Raw genomic sequence first — 26,081 nt, forward strand, 5'->3', positions numbered from 1 at the left:
TATTCTACTGGGGGTGTATTGGTTGAAATGGTTGCAATGGTTGTCATGGTTGTAATGGGTGTCATGGTTGTCATGGGAGTAATGGTTGTAATGGGTGTCATGGTTGTAATGGTTGTCATGGGTGTAATCGTTGTCATGATTGTCATGATTGCCATGGGTGTAATGGTTGTCATGGGTGTAATGGGTGTCATGGTTGCCATGGTTGTCATGGGTGTAATCGTTGTCATGGTTGTCATGATTGTCATGGTTGTAATGGGTGTCATGGTTGTCATGGTTGCCATGGGTGTCATGGTTGTCATGGGGAGGATAAGAGGGTTCTGAATAATGGTTTTCTAGGTTTCAACCTCTATTGACCAGCCTCCTTTGTCATGGTCCAGTAATCATGTCATTTACAGTTATCATTCCCATCAATTCCTCTGCTTCAGAGTGTGTGTTGTGCTATCTGTGGTTGCGGATGGTGGGCTCCATGTTTCAGAGAAGGAGAGCGAGAGAGAGAGCGCGTATGTGTATGTGCGTCTGTGCCTGCGTACCTGTATGTGGGTCAACCTACCAGTGCGTATGGTGTGCTCTCCTCCAGAGCAGGAGAAGTCTCCAGAGGTGAGCAGGAAGCAGGTTGCCTCTTTCTTGGCGGTCTCGTTCCCCCTGACCGTCCGGGCGTGTTCTCGACCATGACCGTGGGCGTGCCTTAGGTTCCACCCCTCGCTGGGTGACAGCGGCTGGGTCAGGCTGCACCCCTCATCCGACGACAGAGCCAAGTTGGCGTCTCCGTTCTGCTTGGAGTCTGACAGGAAGGACAGACATGGTTCATAAAGAGTAAGATCTAGGATCAGGTCCTCCCAGTCCATGTAATCTTATTCATTAGGATATAAATGGCTAAACTGATCCTAGATCAACACTCCTACTCTGAGACCTGGGGTCAAAATACTATTTGTAATAAATGCAATACTTTAGCTGGGCTTGATTGAGCATGCCAGGCAAATCGGAACCAATAGAATATTCCCCAAACTGCTATCCCCACCCATCTGGCACCGCAGGCAAACTGGAGCAAACGCTCAAACTATTGGACATGTTTTGAGTAGTTTTTGAACCCAGGTCTGCAGGAGACACAGGGCCGGGCTGACAGTAAATGCCAAAGATCCCCTCAGGTCTTCGAGAGAAGGTCGGGCTACAGAGCCACAATGTCATTTTTACTGTGAAAACACAATTTTTCTGGCAAATTCCATTTATTGTACAGCAGCAACCTTATAAGAAGATGATTTAAAGGTCCAATGCAGACGTTTTTTTTCCTCAATATTAAATCATTTCTGGGTAAAAAGTAAGTACCTTACTGTTTTCAATGAAAATTGTCAAAAAGCAAAAATAGCTTCTTTGCAAAGGGCAATTTCTCAAGCAAGAATTTTGCTAGGACTGTCTGGGAGTGGCCTGAGTTGGGGAGGGGAAAACAGAAATGTGCTATTATTGGCTGAGAACTCTCTTTCTTATTGGTCTATTAACTAATTTACCACATGGTGATGTCACCACGGAAGGCCAAAACGCCATCCCACCAAAACAGGCTGAAATTTCAGGCGGTCTTTTCAAACAGCTTTTACACTAAAAGGGCGTTATCATCATTTTCACAATTTCACAGTATTATTCCAACCTCATAGTGTGGAAATATATATATAAAACACTGGAAATTCACGTTTTTGACTGCACTGGGCCTTTAAGTCTTGGGATGTAGATCGATGAATATACAGTGGGGGAAAAAAGTATTTAGTCAGCCAAAAATTTTGCAAGTTCTCCCACTTAAAAAGATGAGAGAGGCCTGTAATTTTCATCATAGGTACACGTCAACTATGACAGACAAAATGAGATTTTTTTTCTCCAGAAAATCACATTGTAGGATTTTTTATGAATTTATTTGCAAATTATGGTGGAAAAAAAGTATTTGGTCAATAACAAAAGTTTCTCAATACTTTGTTATATACCCTTTGTTGGCAATGACACAGGTCAAACGTTTTCTGTAAGTCTTCACAAGGTTTTCACACACTGTTGCTGGTATTTTGGCCCATTCCTCCATGCAGATCTCCTCTAGAGCAGTGATGTTTTGGGGCTGTCGCTGGGCAACACGGACTTTCAACTCCCTCCAAAGATTTTCTATGGGGTTGAGATCTGGAGACTGGCTAGGCCACTCCAGGACCTTGAAATGCTTCTTACGAAGCCACTCCTTCATTGCCCGGGCGGTGTGTTTGGGATCATTGTCATGCTGAAAGACCCAGCCACGTTTCATCTTCAATGCCCTTGCTGATGGAAGGAGGTTTTCACTCAAAATCTCACGATACATGGCCCCATTCATTCTTTCCTTTACACGGATCAGTCGTCCTGGTCCCTTTGCAGAAAAACAGCCCCGAAGCATGATGTTTCCACACCCATGCTTCACAGTAGATATGGTGTTCTTTGGATGCAACTCAGCATTCTTTGTCCTCCAAACACGACAAGTTGAGTTTTTACCAAAAAGTTCTATTTTGGTTTCATCTGACCATATGACATTCTCCCAATCCTCTTCTGGATCATCCAAATCCTGGTGCAGGTCTACAATTTTGTTTCTGGTGTCCTTTGACAGCTCTTTGGTCTTGGCCATAGTGGAGTTTGGAGTGTGACTGTTTAAGGTTGTGGACAGGTGTCTTTTATACTGATAACAAGTTCAAACAGGTGCCATTAATATAGGTAACGAGTGGAGGACAGAGGAGCCTCTTAAAGAAGAAGTTACAGGTCTGTGAGAGCCAGAAATCTTGCTTGTTTGTAGGTGACCAAATACTTATTTTCCACCATAATTTGCAAATAAATTCATTAAAAATCCTACAATGTGAATTTCTGGAGAAAAAAATTCTCAATTTGTCTGTCATAGTTGACGTGTACCTATGATGAAAATTACAGGCCTCTCTCATCTTTTTAAGTGGGAGAACTTGCACAATTGGTGGCTGACTAAATACTTTTTCCCCCACTTTTTTCCTCACAGTTAGTGAGTGCATACATTTTCATACTGGCCCCCCGTGGGAATCGAACCCACAACCCTGGCGTTGCTCTACCAACTGAGCTACACGGATGGCCATCAACTCAACTCATGAGGACGGCAACACGTAAATACATGTTGCGTTTCTAATCCGAATTAGCGTTATTAGGGTGCATAAGTATTATGATTACTGTGAGAATAGTCTCCAAAGTAACCACGATAGTTTGAATCTCTCTCTCCCTTCCATTCTGACCCTCCTTCTACCCAAGCAGTCATGCTATTGTTAGTCCAATCCACTAGGGTCCTGTTTTCATTGTATTACGTTAGTAATCAATAACCTATGTGTGTTTGTATTGTGTTATTATTTAGTTAGTTAGTAAATAAATAATTAAGCCAATTTGTGTATTGCTGATTCATCAATAAGGTTAGGGTTCTTCCAGGTTCAAGGATTATGCGACGTTCAGAATGAGACTGATAAGAGGTAGTTATTTGATAAGTGACTGTTATCGATATATAACCTATCTTCTAAGAGTTTAATTTGGGAGATGGTAAAACTCATTAAACAACTTCTTCCATGGTGCCCCAAATTCCTAATGAGTTAATTTTTACATGATTAATTTAATTGAGTGACAATTAAACATAGTTAGGTGATTCGATAAATAACAGTCATACATTAAAGTAAGTCACGTCACAACAATACCTTATGTCAGTAAAGAACTGCAATACTGTAGTGACGTGCTCATTAGTAATGTGTTTAAGTTGAATGTGTGAGTTAAAGGGTGAGTGTGAATGGGTTTGAATGACTTAAATGAGTTATGAGTATGAATGGGTTTGAATGACTTGAATGAGTTATGAGTGTGAATGGGTTTGAATGACTTGAATGAGTTATGAGTGTGAATGGGTTTGAATGACTTGAATGAGTTATGAGTGTGAATGGGTTTGAATGACTTGAATGAGTTATGAGTGTGAATGGGTTTGAATGACTTGAATGAGTTATGAGTGTGAATGGGTTTGAATGACTTGAATGAGTTATGAGTGTGAATGGGTTGAATAAATGATGTCTCCACTTACTGTACCATTATAGCACCAAAGGATTTAGTGAAGGGATAAGTGCACAAAGAATATGGTCTATGAATGTTTCAGGGTGAATAAAGTCAAGGTAGTGTGATGTGTAATGGAGTAGCGGTTTGAAAAGTTTGAATGAGGTCAGAGTTTGAATTAGTGGAATGGTTGATGGGTTTTAAATAAATGAAACATCCACTTATCATTGTGGCCTATGGCATACAATAACGATGCTTCAAAAACATATGTGTAAATAATGTGGCAGATGGATTAGTACAGTAGAGTATGGGGTGATATTAGTGCCAGCAAAAAAATTGAATTTGATTTCAGAATCTAATTTGAATTGGTCTGACCTGAGCGGTTCCTGTTGATATTCTCTGCAGCCAGCGGACACGTATCACTCTGAATACTGTCCCTGGGAGAGGTTGTGACGGACTTCCCGAACGAGGCCGTGTCCGTGGGAGCGTCCGGGTTCGGGTTGTGCGCCTTCTTCTTCTTAGGCAGCTTCTGTTTAGCCATGGCCAGGGAGTAGTACATCCCAAAGTTATTGACAATAACAGGCACGGGCATGGCGATGGTAAGCACCCCCGATAGGGCGCACAGAGCGCCCACCATCATGCCCAGCCACGTCTTGGGGTACATGTCCCCGTAGCCCAGGGTAGTCATGGTGACCACGGCCCACCAGAAGGAGATAGGGATGTTCTTGAAGTGGGTGTGGTTGGAGCCGCGGGGGTCGTCCGGTTGGGCCCCTATCCGCTCTGCGTAGTAGATCATTGTGGCGAAGATGAGGACTCCCAACGCCAGGAAGACGATAAGCAGGCAGAACTCGTTGACGCTGGCTTTCAACGTGTGGCCGAGAACCCTCAGACCGACGAAATGCCTGGTCAGCTTAAAGATCCGGAGGATCCGGACGAAGCGGACTACTCGTAGAAATCCGAGGATGTCGGAGGCTGCTTTAGAGGATAGACCGCTGAGGCTCATCTCCAGATAGAAGGGCAGGATAGCCACGAAGTCAATGACGTTTAACATGTTCTTGATGAAGAACAGCTTGTCGGGGCAGCACACGATGCGGACAAAGAACTCAAAAGTGAACCAGACCACACAAACGCCCTCCACCACGGTCAGAATGGGCTTGGTCACCACCTAGAGTAGATCACATTATACATTAGATTATACATTAGATTATAAATTAGATTATACATTAGATTAGATTATACATTAGATTATACATCAGATTAGATTATACATTAGATTATACATTAGATTAGATTAAACATTAGATTATACATAAGATTATACATTAGATTAGATTATACATTAGATTAGATTACACATTAGATTATACATTAGATTATGCATTAGATTATACATTAGATTAGATTATACATTAGATTAGATTATACATTAGATTATACATTAGATTAGATTATATATTTGATTATACATTAGATTATACATTAGATTATACATTAGATTAAACATTAGATCATACATAAGATTATACATTAGATTAGATTACACATTAGATTATACATTAGATGATGCATTAGATTATACATTAGATTAGATTATACATTAGATTATACATTAGATTAGATTATATATTAGATTATACATTAGATTAGATTATACAATAGATTATACATTAGACTAGATTATACATTAGATTATACATTAGATTATATTATACATTAGATTATACATTAGATTAGATTATACATTAGATTATACATTAGATTAGATTTTAGATTAGTTTATACATTAGATTATACATTAGATTAGATTATCATTAGATTATACATTAGATTAGATTATACATTAGATTATACATTCGATTAGATTATACATTCGATTATACATTAGATTAGATTACACATTAGATTATACATTAGATGATGCATTAGATTATACATTAGATTAGATTATACATTAGATTAGATTATACATTAGATTATACATTAGATTAGATTATATATTAGATTATACATTAGATTAGATTATACAATATATTATACATTAGACTAGATTATACATTAGATTATACATTAGATTATATTATACATTAGATTAGATTATACATTAGATTATATTATACATTAGATTATACATTAGATTAGATTTGAGATTAGTTTATACATTAGATTATACATTAGATTAGATTATCATTAGATTATACATGAGATTAGATTATACATTAGAATATACATTAGATTATACATTCGATTAGATTATACATTAGATTAGATTATACATTAGATCATACATTAGATTAGATTATAGATTAGATCAGATTATAGATTAGATTAGAATATACATTAGATTAGATTATACATTAGATTAGATTATACATTAGATTAGATTATACATTAGATTATTGAATTTAAATTCAGGGATCATTAAAGTATCAATCTATCAATCTATTAGATTAACTATTATCCCAACAGGAGAAATTCATTTGGTCACTAAAATGTGCAAAAAAAATAATTTGCCATAATACAAAAATACAAGACAATGCAATGCAATACAGTACAATACAATGCAGTACAATACAGTACAATACAATAAAGTAAAATGCAGTACAATACAATACACTACATTACAGTACAATGCAGTACAGTACAATACAGTACAGTACAATGCATTGAAAAAAAGGCCCAATACGTTTAGGTCCTATCCAGAAACAATTAAATTATCACCATATTGCTTTCACCAGATCTCCACTAGAGTCGAGGGGGTAGCTGCTCAGGGTTCTTTCTCGACAGGATCATAATGTATTGACAATGAGGATCCCTCTCTCTCGCCTCCACTGAGACCTCCTCTGTGTGGGTTCCCCACCACCACGCGTTCTGTTGTACATATAGTCTATTTACATCTAAGAATCTCTCTCACCTCCACCAAGACCACCTCCTTAGTGTGGTTCCCCACCACCACGCGTTCCGTGCGGTTCTGCAGGTCGTTGAAGTACTCGTGGGTCTCCAGACAGAATGTAGTGATGGAAACCAGGATAAAGAACAGGGAGGCAAACGCTATGCCCTGCAACGAGACAATCAATCAATCAATCAATCAATCAATCAATAAATTGACACATCAATCACTTGGACAAATCAACCTATCAGATGTATTTATAAAGCCCTTTTTACGTCAGCAGTTGTCAGAAAGCGCTTTCATAGTACAAAACACTCTAAGTCAGTGAGAGGAAACATGTTGGACGGGACATGGTTACAGGACACAGGTACATACAGTGAGGGAAAAAAGTATTTGATCCCCTGCTGATTTTGTATGTTTGCCCACTGACAAAGAAATGATCAGTCTATAATTTTAATGGTAGGTTTATTTGAACAGTGAGAGACAGAATAACAACAACAAAATCCAGAAAAAAACGCATGTAAAAAAATGTTATAAATTGATTTGCATTTTAAATGAGGGAAATAAGTATTTGACCCCTCTGCAAAACATGACTTAGTACTTGATGGCAAAACCCTTGTTGGCAATCACAGAGGTCAGACGCTTCTTGTAGTTGGCCACCAGGTTTGCACACATCTCAGGAGGGATTTTGTCCCACTCCTCTTTGCAGATCTTCTCCAAGTCATTAAGGTTTCGAGGCTGACGCTTGGCAACTCCAACCTTCAGCTCCCTCTATGGCACACGTGTCAAACTCATTCCACGGAGGGCCGAGTGTCTGCGGGTTTTCGCTCCTCCCTTGTATTTGATTGATTAATTAAGGTAAGTAATTAGTAAAGAACTCCCCTCACCTGATTGTCTAGGTCTTAATTGAAAGGAAAAACCAAAAACCTGCAGACACTAGGCCCTCCATGGAATGAGTTTGACACCCCTGCTCTATGGGATTAAGGTCTGGAGACTGGCTAGGCCACTCCAAGACCTTAATGTGCTTCTTCTTGAGTCACTCCTTTGTTGCATTGGCCATGTGTTTTGGGTCATTGTCATGCTGGAATACCCATCCACGACCCATTTTCAATGCCCTGGCTGAGGGAAGGAGGTTCATGGCCCCATCAATCATCCCTTTGATGCGGTGAAGTTGTCCTGTCCCCTTAGCAGAAAAACACCCCCAAAGCATAATGTTTCCACCTCCATGTTTGACGGTGGGGATGGTGTTCTTGGGGCGAGTTGAGTTGATGCCAGGACAGCGGAGACAGCCAGGACAGCAGAGTCACTCACCACCTTCCGGAGACACTTGAAACCCCACCTCTTTAAGGAATACCTGGGATAGGATAAAGTAATCCTTCTACCCCCCCTTACCCCACCCCACCCCCCCCAAAAAAAAAAAACATATTGTAAAGTGGTTATCCCACTGGCTATAAGGTGAATGCACCAATTTGTAAGTCGCTCTGGATAAGAGCGTCTGCTAAATGACGTAAATGTAAATGTAATGCCAAAGAGATCGATTTTGGTCTCATCTGACCACAACACTTTCACCCAGTTCTCCTCTGAATCATTCAGATGTTCATTGGCAAACTTCAGACGGGCCTGTATATGTGCTTTCTTGAGCAGGGGGACCTTGCGGGCGCTGCAGGATTTCAGTCCTTCACGGCGCAGTGTGTTACCAATTGTTTTCTTGGTGACTATGGTCCCAGCTGCCTTGAGATCATTGACAAGATCCTCCCATGTAGTTCTGGGCTGATTCCTCACCGTTCTCATGATCATTGCAACTCCACAAGGTGAGATCTTGCATGGAGCCCCAGGCCGAGGGAGATTGACAGTTATTTTGTGTTTCTTCCATTTGCGAATAATCGCACCAACTGTTGTCACCTTCTCACCAAGCTGCTTGGCGATGGTCTTGTAGCCCATTCCAGCCTTGTGTAGGTCTACAATCTTGTCCCTGACATCCTTGGAGAGCTCTTTGGTCTTGGACATGGTGGAGAGTTTGGAATCTGATTGATTGATTGCTTCTGTGGACAGGTGTCTTTTATACAGGTAACAAGCTGAAATTAGGAGCACTCCCTTTAAGAGTGTGCTCCTAATCTCAGCTCGTTACCTGTATAAAAGACACCTGGGGGGTCAAATACTTATTTCCCTCATTAAAATGCAAATCAATTTATAACATTTTCGACATGCGTTTTTCTGGATTCTTTTGTTGTTATTCTTTCTCTCACTGTTCAAATAAACCTACCATTAAAATTATAGACTGATAATTTCTTTTGTCAGTGGGCAAACGTACAAAATCAGCAGGGGATCAAATACTTTTTTCCCTCACTGTACTAGTACTTTAGTAACTAAATTGTACTAGCATAGCAATGGAGCGGAGCATTTTCTGTTATCACACAAGTGCGATTGTCACAGACGTTAAGAGACGGGTCGGACCAAGGTGCAGCGTGAAAGGCGTACATGTTTATTAACTAATAAACACACGACGCAGTAACCAAAATAACAAACTTAACCGTGACGGTCCAAAGGGCTAACACACAAGCCTAAACAGGAACACAACAAGATCCCACAACAACAGTCAGGAAAACAGGCTGCCTAAGTATGATCCCCAATCAGAGACAACGAGCGACAGCTGCCTCTGATTGGGAACCACACCCGGCCAAACATAGAAATACAACACCTAGAATATTCACACCCTGACCAAACTAGCTAGAGTTCTATAGGCCAGGGCGTGACAGCGATAGGGACTGTTGCTTATTCCATGCTGTTACTAATGTAAGGTGTTACTGAAAAATAGACAGGTAACATGGCCCATTCTACTGACAGAGGATATGTTTAAACTTTTGGAGAGAAACAGTGTTACATTTACCTCCCTACAGCTTTTTATTTCAACATTACTGGCTGATTTCTGCTGTTTTCACTTCAGCAAGCTGACAATTACTCTGTAGAAACACCAGTCCAGGACAAAAAAATGCTTTGAGAGAAAATCACTGCCATTTCAAATAAATTACATCTATGGTAACACACACGCATGCGCACACACACACACACACACACACACACACACACACACACACACACACACACACACACACACACACACACACACACACAGAGAGAGAGAGATGGGGTCCTGCTGAGAGGGGAAAAGTGATTCAATTAGTTTAACACCTTCATGTGTGCTGCCATGCAGAGAACAGCAGACAGCAGGGAACAGTCACACCCACAGCACCAACAGCAGGGAACAGTCACACCCACAGCACCAACAGCAGGGAACAGTCACACCCACAGCACCAACAGCAGGGAACAGTCACACCCACAGCACCAACAGCAGGGAACAGTCACACCACAGCACCAACAGCAGGGAACAGTCACACCCACAGCACCAACAGCAGGGAACAGTCACACCCACAGCACCAACAGCAGGGAACAGTCACACCCACAGCACCAACAGCAGGGAACAGTCACACCCACAGCACCAACAGCAGGGAACAGTCACACCACAGCACCAACAGCAGGGAACAGTCACACCCACAGCACCAACAGCAGGGAACAGTCACACCACAGCACCAACAGCAGGGAACAGTCACACCCACAGCACCAACAGCAGGGAACAGTCACACCCACAGCACCAACAGCAGGTAACAGTCACACCCACAGCACCAACAGCAGGGAACAGTCACACCCACAGCACCAACAGCAGGGAACAGTCACACCCACAGCACCAACAGCAGGGAACAGTCACACCCACAGCACCAACAGCAGGGAACAGTCACACCACAGCACCAACAGCAGGGAACAGTCACACCCACAGCACCAACAGCAGGGAACAGTCACACCCACAGCACCAACAGCAGGGAACAGTCACACCCACAGCACCAACAGCAGGGAACAGTCACACCACAGCACCAACAGCAGGGAACAGTCACACCCACAGCACCAACAGCAGGGAACAGTCACACCCACAGCACTAACAGCAGGGAACAGTCACACCACAGCACCAACAGCAGGGAACAGTCACACCCACAGCACCAACAGTAGGGAACAGTCACACGCACAGCACCAACAGCAGGGAACAGTCACACCCACAGCACCAACAGCAGGGAACAGTCACACCCACAGCACCAACAGCAGGGAACAGTCACACCCACAGCACCAACAGCAGGGAACAGTCACACCCACAGCACCAACAGCAGGGAACAGTCACACCCACAGCACCAACAGCAGGGAACAGTCACACCCACAGCACCAACAGCAGGGAACAGTCACACCCACAGCACCAACAGCAGGGAACAGTCACACCCACAGCACCAACAGCAGGGAACAGTCACACCCACAGCACCAACAGCAGGGAACAGTCACACCCACAGCACCAACAGCAGGGAACAGTCACACCCACAGCACCAACAGCAGGGAACAGTCACACCCACAGCACCAACAGCAGGGAACAGTCACACCCACAGCACAAACAGCAGGGAACAGTCACACCCACAGCACCAACAGCAGGGAACAGTCACACCCACAGCACCAACAGCAGGGAACAGTCACACCCACAGCACCAACAGCAGGGAACAGTCACACCCACAGCACCAACAGCAGGGAACAGTCACACCCACAGCACCAACAGCAGGGAACAGTCACACCCACAGCACCAACAGCAGGGAACAGTCACACCACAGCACCAACAGCAGGGAACAGTCACACCCACAGCACCAACAGCAGGGAACAGTCACACCCACAGCACCAACAGCAGGGAACAGTCACACCCACAGCACCAACAGCAGGGAACAGTCACACCCACAGCACCAACAGCAGGGAACAGTCACACCCACAGCACCAACAGCAGGGAACAGTCACACCCACAGCACCAACAGCAGGGAACAGTCACATCACAGCACCAACAGCAGGGAACAGTCACACCCACAGCACCAACAGCAGGGAACAGTCACACCCACAGCACCAACAGCAGGGAACAGTCACACCCACAGCACCAACAGCAGGGAACAGTCACACCCACAGCACCAACAGCAGGGAACAGTCACACCCACAGCACCAACAGCAGGGAACAGTCACACCCACAGCACCAAGAGCAGGGAACAGTCACACCCACAGCACCAACAGCAGGGAACAGTCACACCCACAGCACCAACAGCAGGGAACAGTCACACCCACAGCACCAACAGCAGGGAACAGTCACACCCACAGCACCAACAGCAGGGAACAGTCACACCCACAGCACCAACAGCAGGGAACAGTCACATCCACAGCACCAACAGCAGGGAACAGTCACACCCACAGCACCAACAGCAGGGAACAGTCACACCCACAGCACCAACAGCAGGGAACAGTCACACCCACAGCACCAACAGCAGGGAACAGTCACACCCACAGCACTAACAGCAGGGAACAGTCACACCACAGCACCAACAGCAGGGAACAGTCACACCCACAGCACCAACAGCAGGGAACAGTCACACCCACAGCACCAACAGCAGGGAACAGTCACACCCACAGCACCAACAGCAGGGAACAGTCACACCCACAGCACCAACAGCAGGGAACAGTCACACCCACAGCACCAACAGCAGGGAACAGTCACATCCACAGCACCAACAGCAGGGAACAGTCACACCCACAGCACCAACAGCAGGGAACAGTCACACCCACAGCACCAACAGCAGGGAACAGTCACACCCACAGCACCAACAGCAGGGAGAAGTCACATCACAGCACTAACAGACATCTATGCTGACTCATAAAGGAGGAGGCAGGAACAGAGACAGAGAGTAATGGTAACCATTACTATCCACTGGAAACTGTTTCACGACTCGAGAAACTATCACTAATCTAGTACACAATTGATGATTTAAAGCTAATGGTTTACAAGGGCGAGAGGATGAATCTGGTCAGCATTCAAAAACAGATCACACTCAGACCAGAGAACAACCCAGATTCCAGAGCAACAGCCTCTCTAATCTGGCAGTGCTGTAAAACAGGGCCTCCAGCCATCAGCCACTATGCAGCTATAAGGCCCATCATCTACCCAGCCATCAGCCACCATGCAGCCACAAGGCCCATCATCTACCCAGCCATCAGCCACTATGCAGCTACAAGGCCCATCATCTACCCAGCCATCAGCCACCATGCAGCCACAAGGCCCATCATCTACCCAGCCATCAGCCACCATGCAGCCACAAGGCCCATCATCTACCCAGCCATCAGCCACTATGCAGCCACAAGGCCCATCCTCTACCCAGCCATCAGCCACAAGCCCCATCATCTACCCAGCCATCAGCCACTATGCAGCCACAAGGCCCATCCTCTACCCAGCCATCAGCCACAAGCCCCATCATCTACCCAGCCATCAGCCACTATGCAGCCACAAGGCCCATCCTCTACCCAGCCATCAGCCACTATGCAGCCACAAGGCCCATCCTCTACCCAGCCATCAGCCACTATGCAGTCACAAGGCCGTTCATCTACCCAGCCGTCCGCCACTATGCAGCCACAAGGCCCATCAGGGTTGGGGGAGGGAGGCCCATCAGGGATGGGGGAGGGAGGCCCAGAGAGGGTTGGGGGAGGGAGGCCCAGAGAGGGTTGGAAACACACACCTGTTTACATCAGCTCTCCATTATATCTCACCTGACAACTACCAGACTTTTTTATATCACTGTATATTCTGTGTATTCTATTCTTTTCATGTGTTGCCATCGATTTCCGATCAAATCTAGGATGATAAAGAATTATTAAATGATTGAGAATACACCTACGTCTATCGTTGGAGGCTGCTGAGAGGAGGACGGCTCATAATAATGTCTGGAATGGAGCTAATGGAAATGTATCAAATACGTGTTTTCCATGTGGTTGATGCCATTCCATTGACTCCATTCCAGACATTATTATGAGCCGTCCTCCCCTCAGCAGCATCCACCCGTCCAGTTAAACTGTTTACAGAAGAGAATCATGGCAGGTGTCCGCTCTGCTTCTGACCTTAAACTCAGTTTCACCACTGAGGGTCCCTGGCCGAGCATTCACCCGATTTCCTGCTCATCTCCCACAATAACTCTGTATGGGATCGGGTTATCATTGTGTTTTGTGTTAGCATTGTAAATACATCCAAAGTACTGCACAGCTGATTGATTTGTGTTGGAGGGCTGACTGTAGAGATGGCAGATACTAAGTGCCTGAATGGCATCGACGGCAAGGTACATATTTAACCAGCTGCTATCACGTTGAGCAGGAGGACGAGAGAGGACGACAGATAACCCTAGAGTCTTCTCACAGTCACAGGGCCAGCTCAAATTGTGCCCTATTCCCTACACAGTGCACTACTTTTGATCAGGGCCCTTGTCCAAAGTAGTGCACTAAACAGGAAAAAAAGGGTGCCATTTGGAATGCAGCCCCAGACTATACGAGGGAATATGAAAACTGCCAATTTTCAGACGTGTTGATTGTTTACAGTGATGTTTGTCGACCTCCATACTCAGTTGGTCACATCCTAATCAACACCAGTTTGATGATGAGCATCATACATGTTTTAATGAGTAGCTAGATGACTAACGGCTCCATCACATTGAAGACAGCTACATCTTCTAATGGCTCCATCACACTGAAGACAGCTACATCTTCTAATGGCTACATCACACTGAAGACAGCTACATCTTCTAACGGCTCCATCACCCTGAAGACAGCTACATCTTCTAATGGCTACATCACCCTGAAGACAGCTACATCTTCTAACGGCTCCATCACACTGAAGACAGCTACATCTTCTAACGGCTCCATCACACTGAAGACAGCTACATCTTCTAATGGCTACATCACCCTGAAGACAGCTACATCTTCTAATGGCTACATCACCCTGAAGACAGCTACATCTTCTAACGGCTCCATCACACTGAAGACAGCTACATCACACTGAAGACAGCTACATCTTCTAACGGCTCCATCACACTGAAGACAGCTACATCACACTGAAGACAGCTACATCTTCTAATGGCTCCATCACCCTGAAGACAGCTACATCTTCTAACGGCTACATCACCCTGAAGACAGATACATCTTCTAATGGCTCCATCACCCTGAAGACAGCTACATCTTCTAACGGCTACATCATTCAAGGGTTTTTCTTTACTTTTACTATTTTCTACATAAAAAATAAAAAAATAAAAATAGACCTACTGCTGGCCAGTCAGATAGCTCAGATCACCGTGTCTGCGCAGGTTCCTCGGGAGGGACGCAATTGCGGAGGCCAAATTGAGCTCCGTACCGAATCGCCATGCGCCTCCCAAATTTTCTAACAATGCAGAGGGCTCCGTATAGTTCCGTATAGCTATAACATGATTGGTTGATGGTAGGTGGGGGCGGGACGTCCTGTATAAACACAAACTCACTTCCTTGACAACTTCCTTCACAACAGCTCAGCTCCGTGAAGCGCAAAAATAATGAACACCCTGACATCTGCAGAGGCCGTGTCAGTGCAGAGCCTTTTAGACTGGTAAAAATAAACCGCGAACGCGCAGCAAAGTTGATCATGTGAGATTTCAAAACATTTAAAACCACAACTAGAGAGAGACTCAACAAATACAGCAAAGAGCTGCTGTTTATATGAGTAAGTTTAAGTTGTTATTCAGCACTGTCAACACTTTGTTCAACTGTTTTATAAGCCATAAAATGCGTTCTCCCTACTTCCACTCACGCTACAACCAGCACTGCAGCTGCATTGAATGAGTGTAGCAAAGTGTTCCGATAAGCTAGCTTTGTTATTATTTGCATCTTGTGTCTGTTTTTAATTTCGAAGGAATATTTCACTTTCTCTGGTCATAGGAGTAACAACATGAATCGGTGCATGAGGCAGAAGTAATGCAGTTCTAATTAAAGTTTCACCAACAGCTGTGCCTCACAAGTAATACAACAAATGATATATTACCAGTGTGATCATATACCTTAACGTTTAAAAAAATATATAATTTCAGAATGGTCTGAGAAGAACAACATTGGCAGTGCAATTCAAGCGTAGCCAATATGCAGTGATAATGTATTGGGCCTATAGCCTAGTGCACAAACCTCATTGCTACAATACCGTTTTTAATTGGTTAATGTTGCATAGGCTTACGTCTTTAAAAAAATATATATCAGAGCGGTAGATCTCGGCTTGCATTCTGACTCAGGAAGTGATCTTGACTCAGAAAAGGTTGGTGACCACTGTTCTAATGACTACATCACACTGAAGACAGTTACAGTTGAAGTCGGAAGTTTACATACACTTAGGTTGGTTGGAGTCATTAAAACTCGTTTTTCAACCACTCCACTAATTTCTTTTTAACAAACTATAGTTTTAGCAAGTCGGTTAGGACATCTACTTTGTGCATGACACAAGTAATTTTTCCAATAATTGTTTACAAATAGATTATTTCACTTATAATTCACTGTATCACAATTTCAGTGGGTCAGAAGTTTACATACACTAAGTTGACTGTGCCTTTAAACAGCTTGGAAAATTCCATGTCATGGCTTTAGAAGCTAATAGGCTAATTGACTTCATTTGAGTCAATTGGAGGTGTACCTGTGGATGTATTTCAAGGCCTACCTTCAAACTCAGTGCCTCTTTGCTTGACGTCATGGGAAAATCAAAAGAAATCAGCCAAATGTGTAGACCTCCACAAGTCTGGTTCATCCTTGGGAGCAATTTCCAAACGCCTGAATGTACCACGTTCATCTGTACAAACAATAGTACGCAAGTATAAACACCATGGGACCACACAGCCATCATACCGCTCAGGAAGGAGACGCGTTCTGTCTCCTGGAGATGAAGGTACTTTGGTGTGAAAAGTGTAAATCAATCCCAGAACAACAGCAAAGGACCTCCACAGTAAAACGAGTCCTATATCGACATAACCTGAAAGGCCGCTCAGCAAGGAAGAAGCCACTGCTCCAAAACCGCCATAAAAAAGCCAGACTATGGTTTGCAACTGCACATGGGGACAAAAATCGTACTTTTTGGAGAAATGTCCTCTGGTCTGATGAAACAAAAATAGAACTGTTTGGCCATAATGATCATCGTTATGTTTGGAGGAAACAGGGGGCCTTTGCAAGCCGAAGAACACCATCCCAACCATGAAGCACGGGGGTGGCAGCATCATGCTGTGGGGGTGCTTTGCTGCAGGAGAGACTGGTTCTCTTCACAAAATAGATGGCATCATGAGGAAGGAAAATTATGTGGATATATTGAAGCAACATCTCAAGACATCAGTCAGGAAGTTAAAGCTTGGTCGCAAATGGGTCTTCCAAATGGACAATGACCCCAAGCATACTTGCAAAGTTGTGGCAAAATGGCTTAAGGACAACAAAGTCAAGGTATTGGAGTGGCCATCACAAAGCCCTGACCTATATCCTATAGAACATTTGTGGGCAGAACTTAAAAAGTGTGTGCGAGCAAGGAGGCCTACAAACCTGACTCAGTTACACCAGCTCTGTCAGGAGGAATGGGCCAAAATTCAACCAACTTATTGTGGGAAGCTTGTGGAAGGCTACCCGAAACGTTTTACCCCAAGTTAAACCATTTAATGGCAATGCTACTAAATACTAATTGAGTGTATGTAAACTTCTGACCCACTGGGAATGTGATGAAAGAAATAAAAGCTGAAAGAAATAATTATCTCTACTATTATTCTGACATTTCATATTCTTAAAATAAAGTGGCGATCCTAACTGACCTAAGACAGGGAATGTTTACTAGGATTAAATGTCAGGAATTGTGAAAACTTTCGACTTCAATTGAAGGTTAAATGATTAACAGCTACATATTGTAATGGTTACATCACATTTCAATATTTATTTGGACAGAATGAGCACCATCAATCTTGTGACGGCGGAATGAAACATTTTTAATGGAAAGACAAATCTAGAGTACACCTCTACAAAGAAAAGCCGTAGCTCCTCAATATCAGGGCTCCCGAGTGGCGCAGCGGTCTAAGGCACTGCAACTCAGCGCTTGAGGCGTCACTACAGACCCCCTGGTTCGATTCCAGGCTGTATCACAACCGGCCGTGATTGGGAGTACCATAGGGCGGCGCACAATTGGCCCAGCGTCGTCCGGGTTAGGGCGTCATTGTAAATAAGAATTTGTTCTTAACTGATTTGCCTAGTTAAATAAAGGTAAAATAAAAAATCATTACAACATTCATTAGTTAATGTAACGCACCAGGGGGAGGGAGTCAAGGGTCTGGGCACTATAATGAGTTTGACTAATGTTTTCTCTGCAGAATGAGTGCCATCAATACAGAACATCTACTATCTGAGCCCATCTAGTCTATAATCAGAACAACATTCATCAGTGTGTGTAAAGCACACAGGATCTCCAGGTCTCTGATCAAACAGGGTCTCCAGGTCTCTGATCACACAGGGTCTCCAGGTCTCTGATCACACAGGGTCTCCAGGTCTCTGATCACACAGGGTCTCCAGGTCTCTGATCACACAGGGTCTCCAGGTCTCTGATCAAACAGGGTCTCCAGGTCTCTGATCACACAGGGTCTCCAGGTCTCTGATCAAACAGGGTCTCCAGGTCTCTGATCACACAGGGTCTCCAGGTCTCTGATCACACAGGGTCTCCAGGTCTCTGATCACACAGGGTCTCCAGGTCTCTGATCAAACAGGGTCTCCAGGTCTCTGATCACACAGGGTCTCCAGGTCTCTGATCACACAGGGTCTCCAGGTCTCTGATCAAACAGGGTCTCCAGGTCTCTGGTCACACAGGGTCTCCAGGTCTCTGATCAAACAGGGTCTCCAGGTCTCTGATCAAACAGGGTCTCCAGGTCTCTGATCACACAGGGTCTCCAGGTCTCTGATCAAACAGGGTCTCCAGGTCTCTGATCACACAGGGTCTCCAGGTCTCTGGTCACAGAGGGTCTCCAGGTCTCTGATCACACAGGGTCTCCAGGTCTCTGATCAAACAGGGTCTCCAGGTCTCTGATCACACAGGGTCTCCAGGTCTCTGATCAAACAGGGTCTCCAGGTCTCTGATCACACAGGGTCTCCAGGTCTCTGATCATACAGGGTCTCCAGGTCTCTGGTCACACAGGGTCTCAAGGCTGTACAGTCCCATGTGTCTCACAAGGCCCTCTCCTGCCCCACAGAGTGTGCCGGTCCCTTAGGTTTATCTTGCCCCACAGAGTGTGCCGGTCCCTTCGGTTTCTCCTGCACAACAGAAGGGCGTGAAGACACTTCTCCAGGGAACTTTGGAACTGTGGAGATGTGGAGCGAGCCAGAGGACAAGGACAAATAGCCCTGCCTCCCTCCCTGCTCTGCTTTGTCTGCCCCTGTCTACCTGCCTACCTCAGGAGAAACAAGACAATCCCCCTGGTTGACAATTAGAAACCCAATTACCAGGGAGCTGTGGAGTTATGGAGGCATGAGGGCCAGCCAGTGTACAAGGCCAGCTACTGAAGCTAGTTAGCCTGCCTTGTATCCGGCCCTGGAAGAACGATACCCCCGGATGCAGAAACAAACCCAGTTACCAGAGATTTAGTCTCTCTCCTCTGACTTCTATTTAATGCGAGACTTTGAGTATGTTTCTGCCAATTCATTGTGGTTAACAGAACAGTACAACATTGTCAAATTTTACATTTACATTTACGTCATTTAGCAGACGCTCTTATCCAGAGCGTCAAATCAATCAATCAACATTGCAGAGAGACATTGGGATTCCAAATTGGGAAGCAGAGGGCCTACTTCAGTATATTGTCTAACTCTAATCATTTCTCACCACTGTGACTTGCTCTGTACAGATTGTTTGCACAGAACTTTAAGCACTGCACTGTGAGATACTCTACAGTCCGTTCACACCAACCACCTCACAAACCGAACTGATGCAGATGTTTCCATTGTGTCCCCTTATCAACAACTTTCCAGACCAGACCAGACACATCCAGACAGACAGACAGACAGACAAAAGAGAGCCAGCTGTTATATCCAGACCATTAAAACAATAGAGTCTGACTAACAGGTGCATTATGAGGTGCGGATACGATGTGTGCAGCTGTTGGTGCCTAGTAGAAAAGACATCCATGCATCCGGCCTCTCTCCCTCCCTCCCTCTCGCTCTCTCTCTCTCCCTCTCTCCCTACCTTCCTCTCTCCCTACCTTCCTCCCTCCTTCCTCTCTCCCTACCTTCCTCTCTCCCTACCTTCCTTTCTCCCTCCCTCCCTCTCTCTTACCTTCCACTCTCCCTACCTTCCTCTCGCTCTCTCTCTCTCCCTCTCACCTTCTCGCTCTCTCTCTCCCTCTCTCCCTACCTTCCTCTCTCCCTACCTTCCTCTCGCCTTCCTTCCCTCCCTCTCTCCCTACCTTCCTCTCTCCCTACCTTCCTCTCTCCTTCCTTCCCTCCCTCTCCCTACCTTCCTCTCTCCCTACCTCCCTCTCTGCCTCCCTCCCTCCCTCTCTCCCTACCTTCCTCTCTCCCAACCTTCCTCTCTCCCTACCTTCCTCCTTCCTTCCCTCCCTTCCTCTCTCCTTCCCTTCCTCTCTCCCTCCCTCTCTCCTTCCCTCCCTATCTCCCTCTCTCCTTCCCTCCCTCTCTCCCTACCTTCCTCTCTCCCTACCTTCCTCTCTCCTTCCTTCCCTTCCTCTCTCCCTACCTTCCTCTCTCCCTACCTCCCTCTCTTCTTCCCTCCCTCTCTCCCTATCTCCCTCTCTCATTTCCTCCCTCTCTCCCTACCTTCCTCTCTCCCCCATCTCTCCCTCCTTGCTCCGATCATCACAGAAATGTCCAATGCCAGTCAGACGTGTGTGGCTCAGACTGTCAGAACGTCCTGTCTCCCTTCTCTACCATGGCCCCAGAACCATAGAAATGCAATTACAGAACATGGACTTCAACAGGAATGTCCATTCTAGTAATTATATTTATATTCTCAGAAGCTCCAGCAGTGTTATTGACTGGTTGCATACATCTCACTGTAACTTCTCTTCTAATGCTCCTACTGGTGCTGGTGAGACTGAGTATAGCCAAGCACAGAATTAATACATTGACAGAGCTTCTTGTGAGACATGAGAAATTACATATAGTACCAGTCAAAAGTTTGGACACACCTACTCATTCAAGGGTTTTTCTTTATTTTTTACTATTTTCTACATTGTAGAATAATAGTGAAGACATCAAAACTATGAAATAACACATATGGAATCATGTAGCAACCAAAAAAAGTGTTAAACAAATCAAAATATATTCTATATTTTAGATTCTTCAAAGTAGCCACCATTTGCCTCGATGACAACTTTGCACACTCTTGGCATTCTCTCAAGCAGCTTCATGAGGTAGTCACCTGGAATGCATTTCAATTAACAGGTGTGCCTTCTTAAAAGTTCATTTGTGGAATTTCTTTCCTTCTTAATGCGTTTGAACCAATCAGTTGTGTTGTGACAAGGTAGGGGTGGTATACAGAAGATAGCCCTATTTGGTAAAAGACCAAGTCCATTAGCATAATAATAAAAAATCCTTTGCTTGAAAATCCACCACCATGCTTGAAAATAAGAAATGTGGTACTCATTGATGTGTTGTGTTGGATTTTCCCCAAACATAACAATTTGTATTCAGGACAAAACGTTTATTTTTTTGCAGTTTTGCTTTAGGGCCTTATTCCAAACAGGATGCATGTTTTGGAAAATGTGTTATTCTGTAGAGACTTAATTTTTTCACTCTGTCAATTAGGTTTGTATTGTGGAGTAAATACAATGTTGTTGATCCATCCTCAGTTTTCTCCTATCACAGCCATTAAAAAAAGCCATCCCTTATTTATCAGATTGGTCCTTCAAGCCAGAGTCTGTGTTATTGCACTATCCATCACAGTGTATTTATGTGATCAACATAACAATACTTATGCAAAGGGAACTTACAGTAAAGTGAGTGCATATCAAGACCAGTCTGGTTAAGATCTCATGGTTTACTCTTTGTGTAATCTCATCACCTCAATCATGCTACGCATCCAAGCATGACATTGTATAGGAAAGCACAGCTCTGCAAAATGTGTGAATGGAATATTTTGAGGTTGCATCCCAAATGGCATCCTATTGCCTACAAAAGTAGTGCACTGTATAGAAAACAGGGTGACATTTGGGACACAAACTAAAGGGTGAATTCCTCTTGAATATGAGTCGGGGAATGGTGCTTATTATGGATGGATAGGATCATCTGCATTATCCTTCCTTTACGGTAGCCTATTCAGAACTTGGCAAATCAAATTGGTCTCTCAGTGACAGCTTTAATCGCTGCTCTGATTAAATTAGACAATCATCTAGAAATGCAATATGTGGCCGCACATAGAAAACAAGTATTTAGAAAGGAAATTGTATGCTGTCAGAATCACTTTCTCAGTAATATCTCACAGAGAACCATCAATAACGTATAATGTTCCACGTTCATGAGATAAGTTGATTGGAATCCAACAGATTTGATCAAACTCAGACCAACAAGTGTATCAGATCTCACAGAACAATAGAATTAGCATCTATTGATAGAATAGTCCTCGCAGATTCTTAGAATTAGAACCAATGAACATTCAACATGAAACATTCAACATTCAACATGAACATCAAACATGAACATTTAACAAGAAACATTCAACATGAAACATTCAACAAGAAACATTCAACATGAAACATGAAACGACCTACCATTAGTACACAGGGATGGTAGAATGCTGATTCTAATAACAGAAAAGCCACTCCATTAAATTCAACAACTCCTATTGTTAGTTGTTTGGCGTGACAATGACCACAGGAGTTAACAACACTGCACAAATAGACCTGGGCCCAGGCCGGTTTGTCCGGTGTCACCTAATTAAAAACACTAACCCGTCAGCTTGTCTAATATCTGTGTGTGGAGAGCCCAACAGAACAGGCTACATAAGCATCTGCTGTATTTAAACACAAAACGGTTTACAGTTTATACCCCAGATCTAAACAGAGCTGGAGATCTGGTCTGCACAAAATCTTTTCCGGAGGCGCTTTGGGAGTGTATGGAGGTGGAACAGACACATACACACATGAACACAAGCACACACATACACACACATATACACACACACATACAGGTGGTATAGGCCTGGATATAATGATGGGAGTAACAGGAATCACTCTGGTAGGCATGAAAGGCTCTGTAGCCTAATAATAATATGAACTGGCTGGCTGCACCTGTGTGTGTGTGTGATGTGTCTGTCTGTGTGTGTGTGTGTGTGATGTGTCTGTCTGTGTGTGTGTGTGTGTGTGTGTGTGTGATGTGTCTGTCTGTGTGTGTGTGTGTGTGTGTGTGTGTGTGTGATGTGTCTGTCTGTGATGTGTCTGTCTGTGATGTGTCTGTCTGTGTGTGTGTGTGTGTGTGTGTGTGTTTGTGTGTCTGTCTGTCTGTCTGTCTGTCTGTCTGTCTGTCTGTCTGTCTGTCTGTCTGTCTGTCTGTCTGTCTCTGTGTGTGTGTGTGTGTGTGTGTGTGTGTGTGTGTGTGTGTGTGTGTGTGTGTGTGTGTGTGTATGTGCGTGAAAGAGACAAAGCCTAGATACCATCCTAGATACCATCCTAGATACCATCCTAGATACCATCCTAGATACCATCCGTACCCATGTGTGAGAGGGTTAGCTAGATACCATCCGTACCCATGTGTGAGAGGGTTAGCTAGATACCATCCGTACCCATGTGTGAGAGGGTTAGTCAGCATTTCAACCTGCATGTCAGTCTGTTTATACATTGACACGGTCTACCTGAGTCCCAAATGGCACCCTTTTCCCTATATAGTGCACTACTTTTGACCAGAGCCCATATGGACCCTGTGGACCTATGGGAAATAGGTTGCAATTTGGGATGCACTACAATATATTAACGTTGACTATTTAGTATCAGAGAATTTAAACACTGTCAAATGTTTGAACAGTTGCCAGTGTCCCCAGACTTTTTTCCAGGGTGCGTTGCCATGTTGGATTGAATAATTCCTCACCGTTATACAAGCAGAACGAACAAGTGACGCCAAGCTGGGGAAAGGGAGGCCTACGGAAACTAGAATAGCTACTGTACACCATGCAGAGCTAGCCATTTGTTTCACTTAACCTGTTTGTTTGTGCAACGGAATGAATACATGATTCCATGTATCCTCTACATGCTCACATTGCTATACTGTAGATACCACAATACTGAAAAAAACTCAACACAAACTAATTCATCCCCATAACTTTCCACTCACCAGTTGGTCTCCATCTTCAGAGGTGTATGGTGTTCAAATAAAAAACCCTGAACAGGGTCTGCTTTACTTTACACCCCCAGGTCCGGTGACTGTATAAACAGGGTCTGCTTTACTTTACACCCCCAGGTCCGGTGACTGTATAAACAGGGTCTGCTTTACTTTACACCCCCAGGTCCGGTGACTGTATAAACAGGGTCTGCTTTACTTTACACCCCCAGGTCAGGTGACTGTATAAACAGGGTCTGCTTTACTTTACACCCCCAGGTCCGGTGACTGTATAAACAGGGTCCGCTTTACTTTACACCCCCAGGTCCGGTGACTGTATAAACAGGGTCTGCTTTACTTTACACCCCCAGGTCCGGTGACTGTATAAACAGGGTCTGCTTTACTTTACACCCCCAGGTCTGGTGACTGTATAAACAGGGTCTGCTTTACTTTACACCCCCAGGTCCGGTGACTGTATAAACAGGGTCTGCTTTACTTTACACCCCCAGGTCCGGTGACTGTATAAACAGGGTCTGCTTTACTTTACACCCCCAGGTCTGGTGACTGTATAAACAGGGTCTGCTTTACTTTACACCCCCAGGTCCAGTGACCGTATAAACAGGGTCTGCTTTACTTTACACCCCCAGGTCAGGTGACTGTATAAACAGGGTCTGCTTTACTTTACACCCCCAGGTCCGGTGACTGTATAAACAGGGTCTGCTTTACTTTACACCCCCAGGTCAGGTGACTGTATAAACAGGGTCTGCTTTACTTTACACCCCCAGGTCCAGTGACCGTATAAACAGGGTCTGCTTTACTTTACACCCCCAGGTCCGGTGACTGTATAAACAGGGTCTGCTTTACTTTACACCCCCAGGTCCAGTGACCGTATAAACAGGGTCTGCTTTACTTTACACCCCCAGGTCCAGTGACCGTATAAACAGGGTCTGCTTTACTTTACACCCCCAGGTCCAGTGACTGTATAAACAGGGTCTGCTTTACTTTACACCCCCAGGTCCAGTGACCGTATAAACAGGGTCTGCTTTACTTTACACCCCCAGGTCAGGTAACGTACACAGCTCTGTGCTGGCTGCTACAGTACTGTGCTGGCTCTGACATTTTCCTTGCATTGTTCTTTCAACTCGGCTTGGCTCTGTAGTGTGGAAGGGTATAAGCACATGGGAACAGGAGAGAAACAGCAGGAGTAACTGGGTTCACTGAGAGAGACAGTAGGATTAAATGGGTTCAATGAGAGAGACAGTAGGATTAAATGGGTTCAATGAGAGAGACAGTAGGATTAAATGGGTTCACTGAGAGAGTAGGATTAAATGGGTTCACTGAGAGAGTAGGATTAAATGGGTTCACTGAGAGAGTAGGATTAAATGGGTTCACTGAGAGAGTAGGATTAAATGGGTTCACTGAGAGAGTAGGATTAAATGGGTTCACTGAGAGAGACAGTAGGATTAAATGGGTTCACTGAGAGAGTAGGATTAAATGGGTTCACTGAGAGAGTAGGATTAAATGGGTTCACTGAGAGAGACAGTAGGATTAAATGGGTTCACTGCCACCTGTATCACAGAGATATGATCCAGTTTGACATGAACTCAGAACAACTATAGTGGGCCAAATCAGCAGTCACTGCTCTTATTAAGTCTCCAGCTGTTATGCCATTGTACTGTCCACACAAGGCTGTCAACAAAAGGCTGTCAACACAAGGCTGTCAACAAAAGGCTGTCAACACAAGGCTGTCAACACAAGGCTGTCAACACAAGGCTGTCGTCACAAGCCTGTCAACACAAGGCTGTCAAGACAAGGCTGTCAACACAAGGCTGTTGCCTTAAACAGTGTCACTGTGCTGCTAACAGAACTAACAAACTGTGAAGATAAACAGCTGGACTGGAGGGAAAGAGGAAAAAAGGAAAGAGGCAGAGAGAGAAAG

At 44.4% G+C, this 26,081-nt stretch overlaps 1 protein-coding gene across 1 annotated transcript in view; it reads right to left on the reverse strand.

The window, feature by feature from the left end:
- The window catches only part of LOC311147712 (voltage-gated potassium channel KCNC1-like), a gene marked incomplete at both ends in the record, with an annotated part of 49,679 nt that overhangs the window by 11,183 nt on the left and 12,415 nt on the right, over positions 1 to 26,081 (reverse strand). Inside the window, 3 exons of the mRNA XM_084184466.1 lie at positions 551 to 781; positions 4,408 to 5,197; positions 6,944 to 7,087. Coding sequence (XP_084040592.1) covers positions 551 to 781; positions 4,408 to 5,197; positions 6,944 to 7,087 — 1,165 coding nt within the window. The remainder of the gene's footprint in view (positions 1 to 550; positions 782 to 4,407; positions 5,198 to 6,943; positions 7,088 to 26,081) is intronic.

Source organism: Coregonus lavaretus, assembly GCF_964263955.1.
Source record: "Coregonus lavaretus genome assembly, chromosome: 20".
NCBI classification, from domain to species: Eukaryota; Metazoa; Chordata; class Actinopteri; order Salmoniformes; family Salmonidae; genus Coregonus; species Coregonus lavaretus.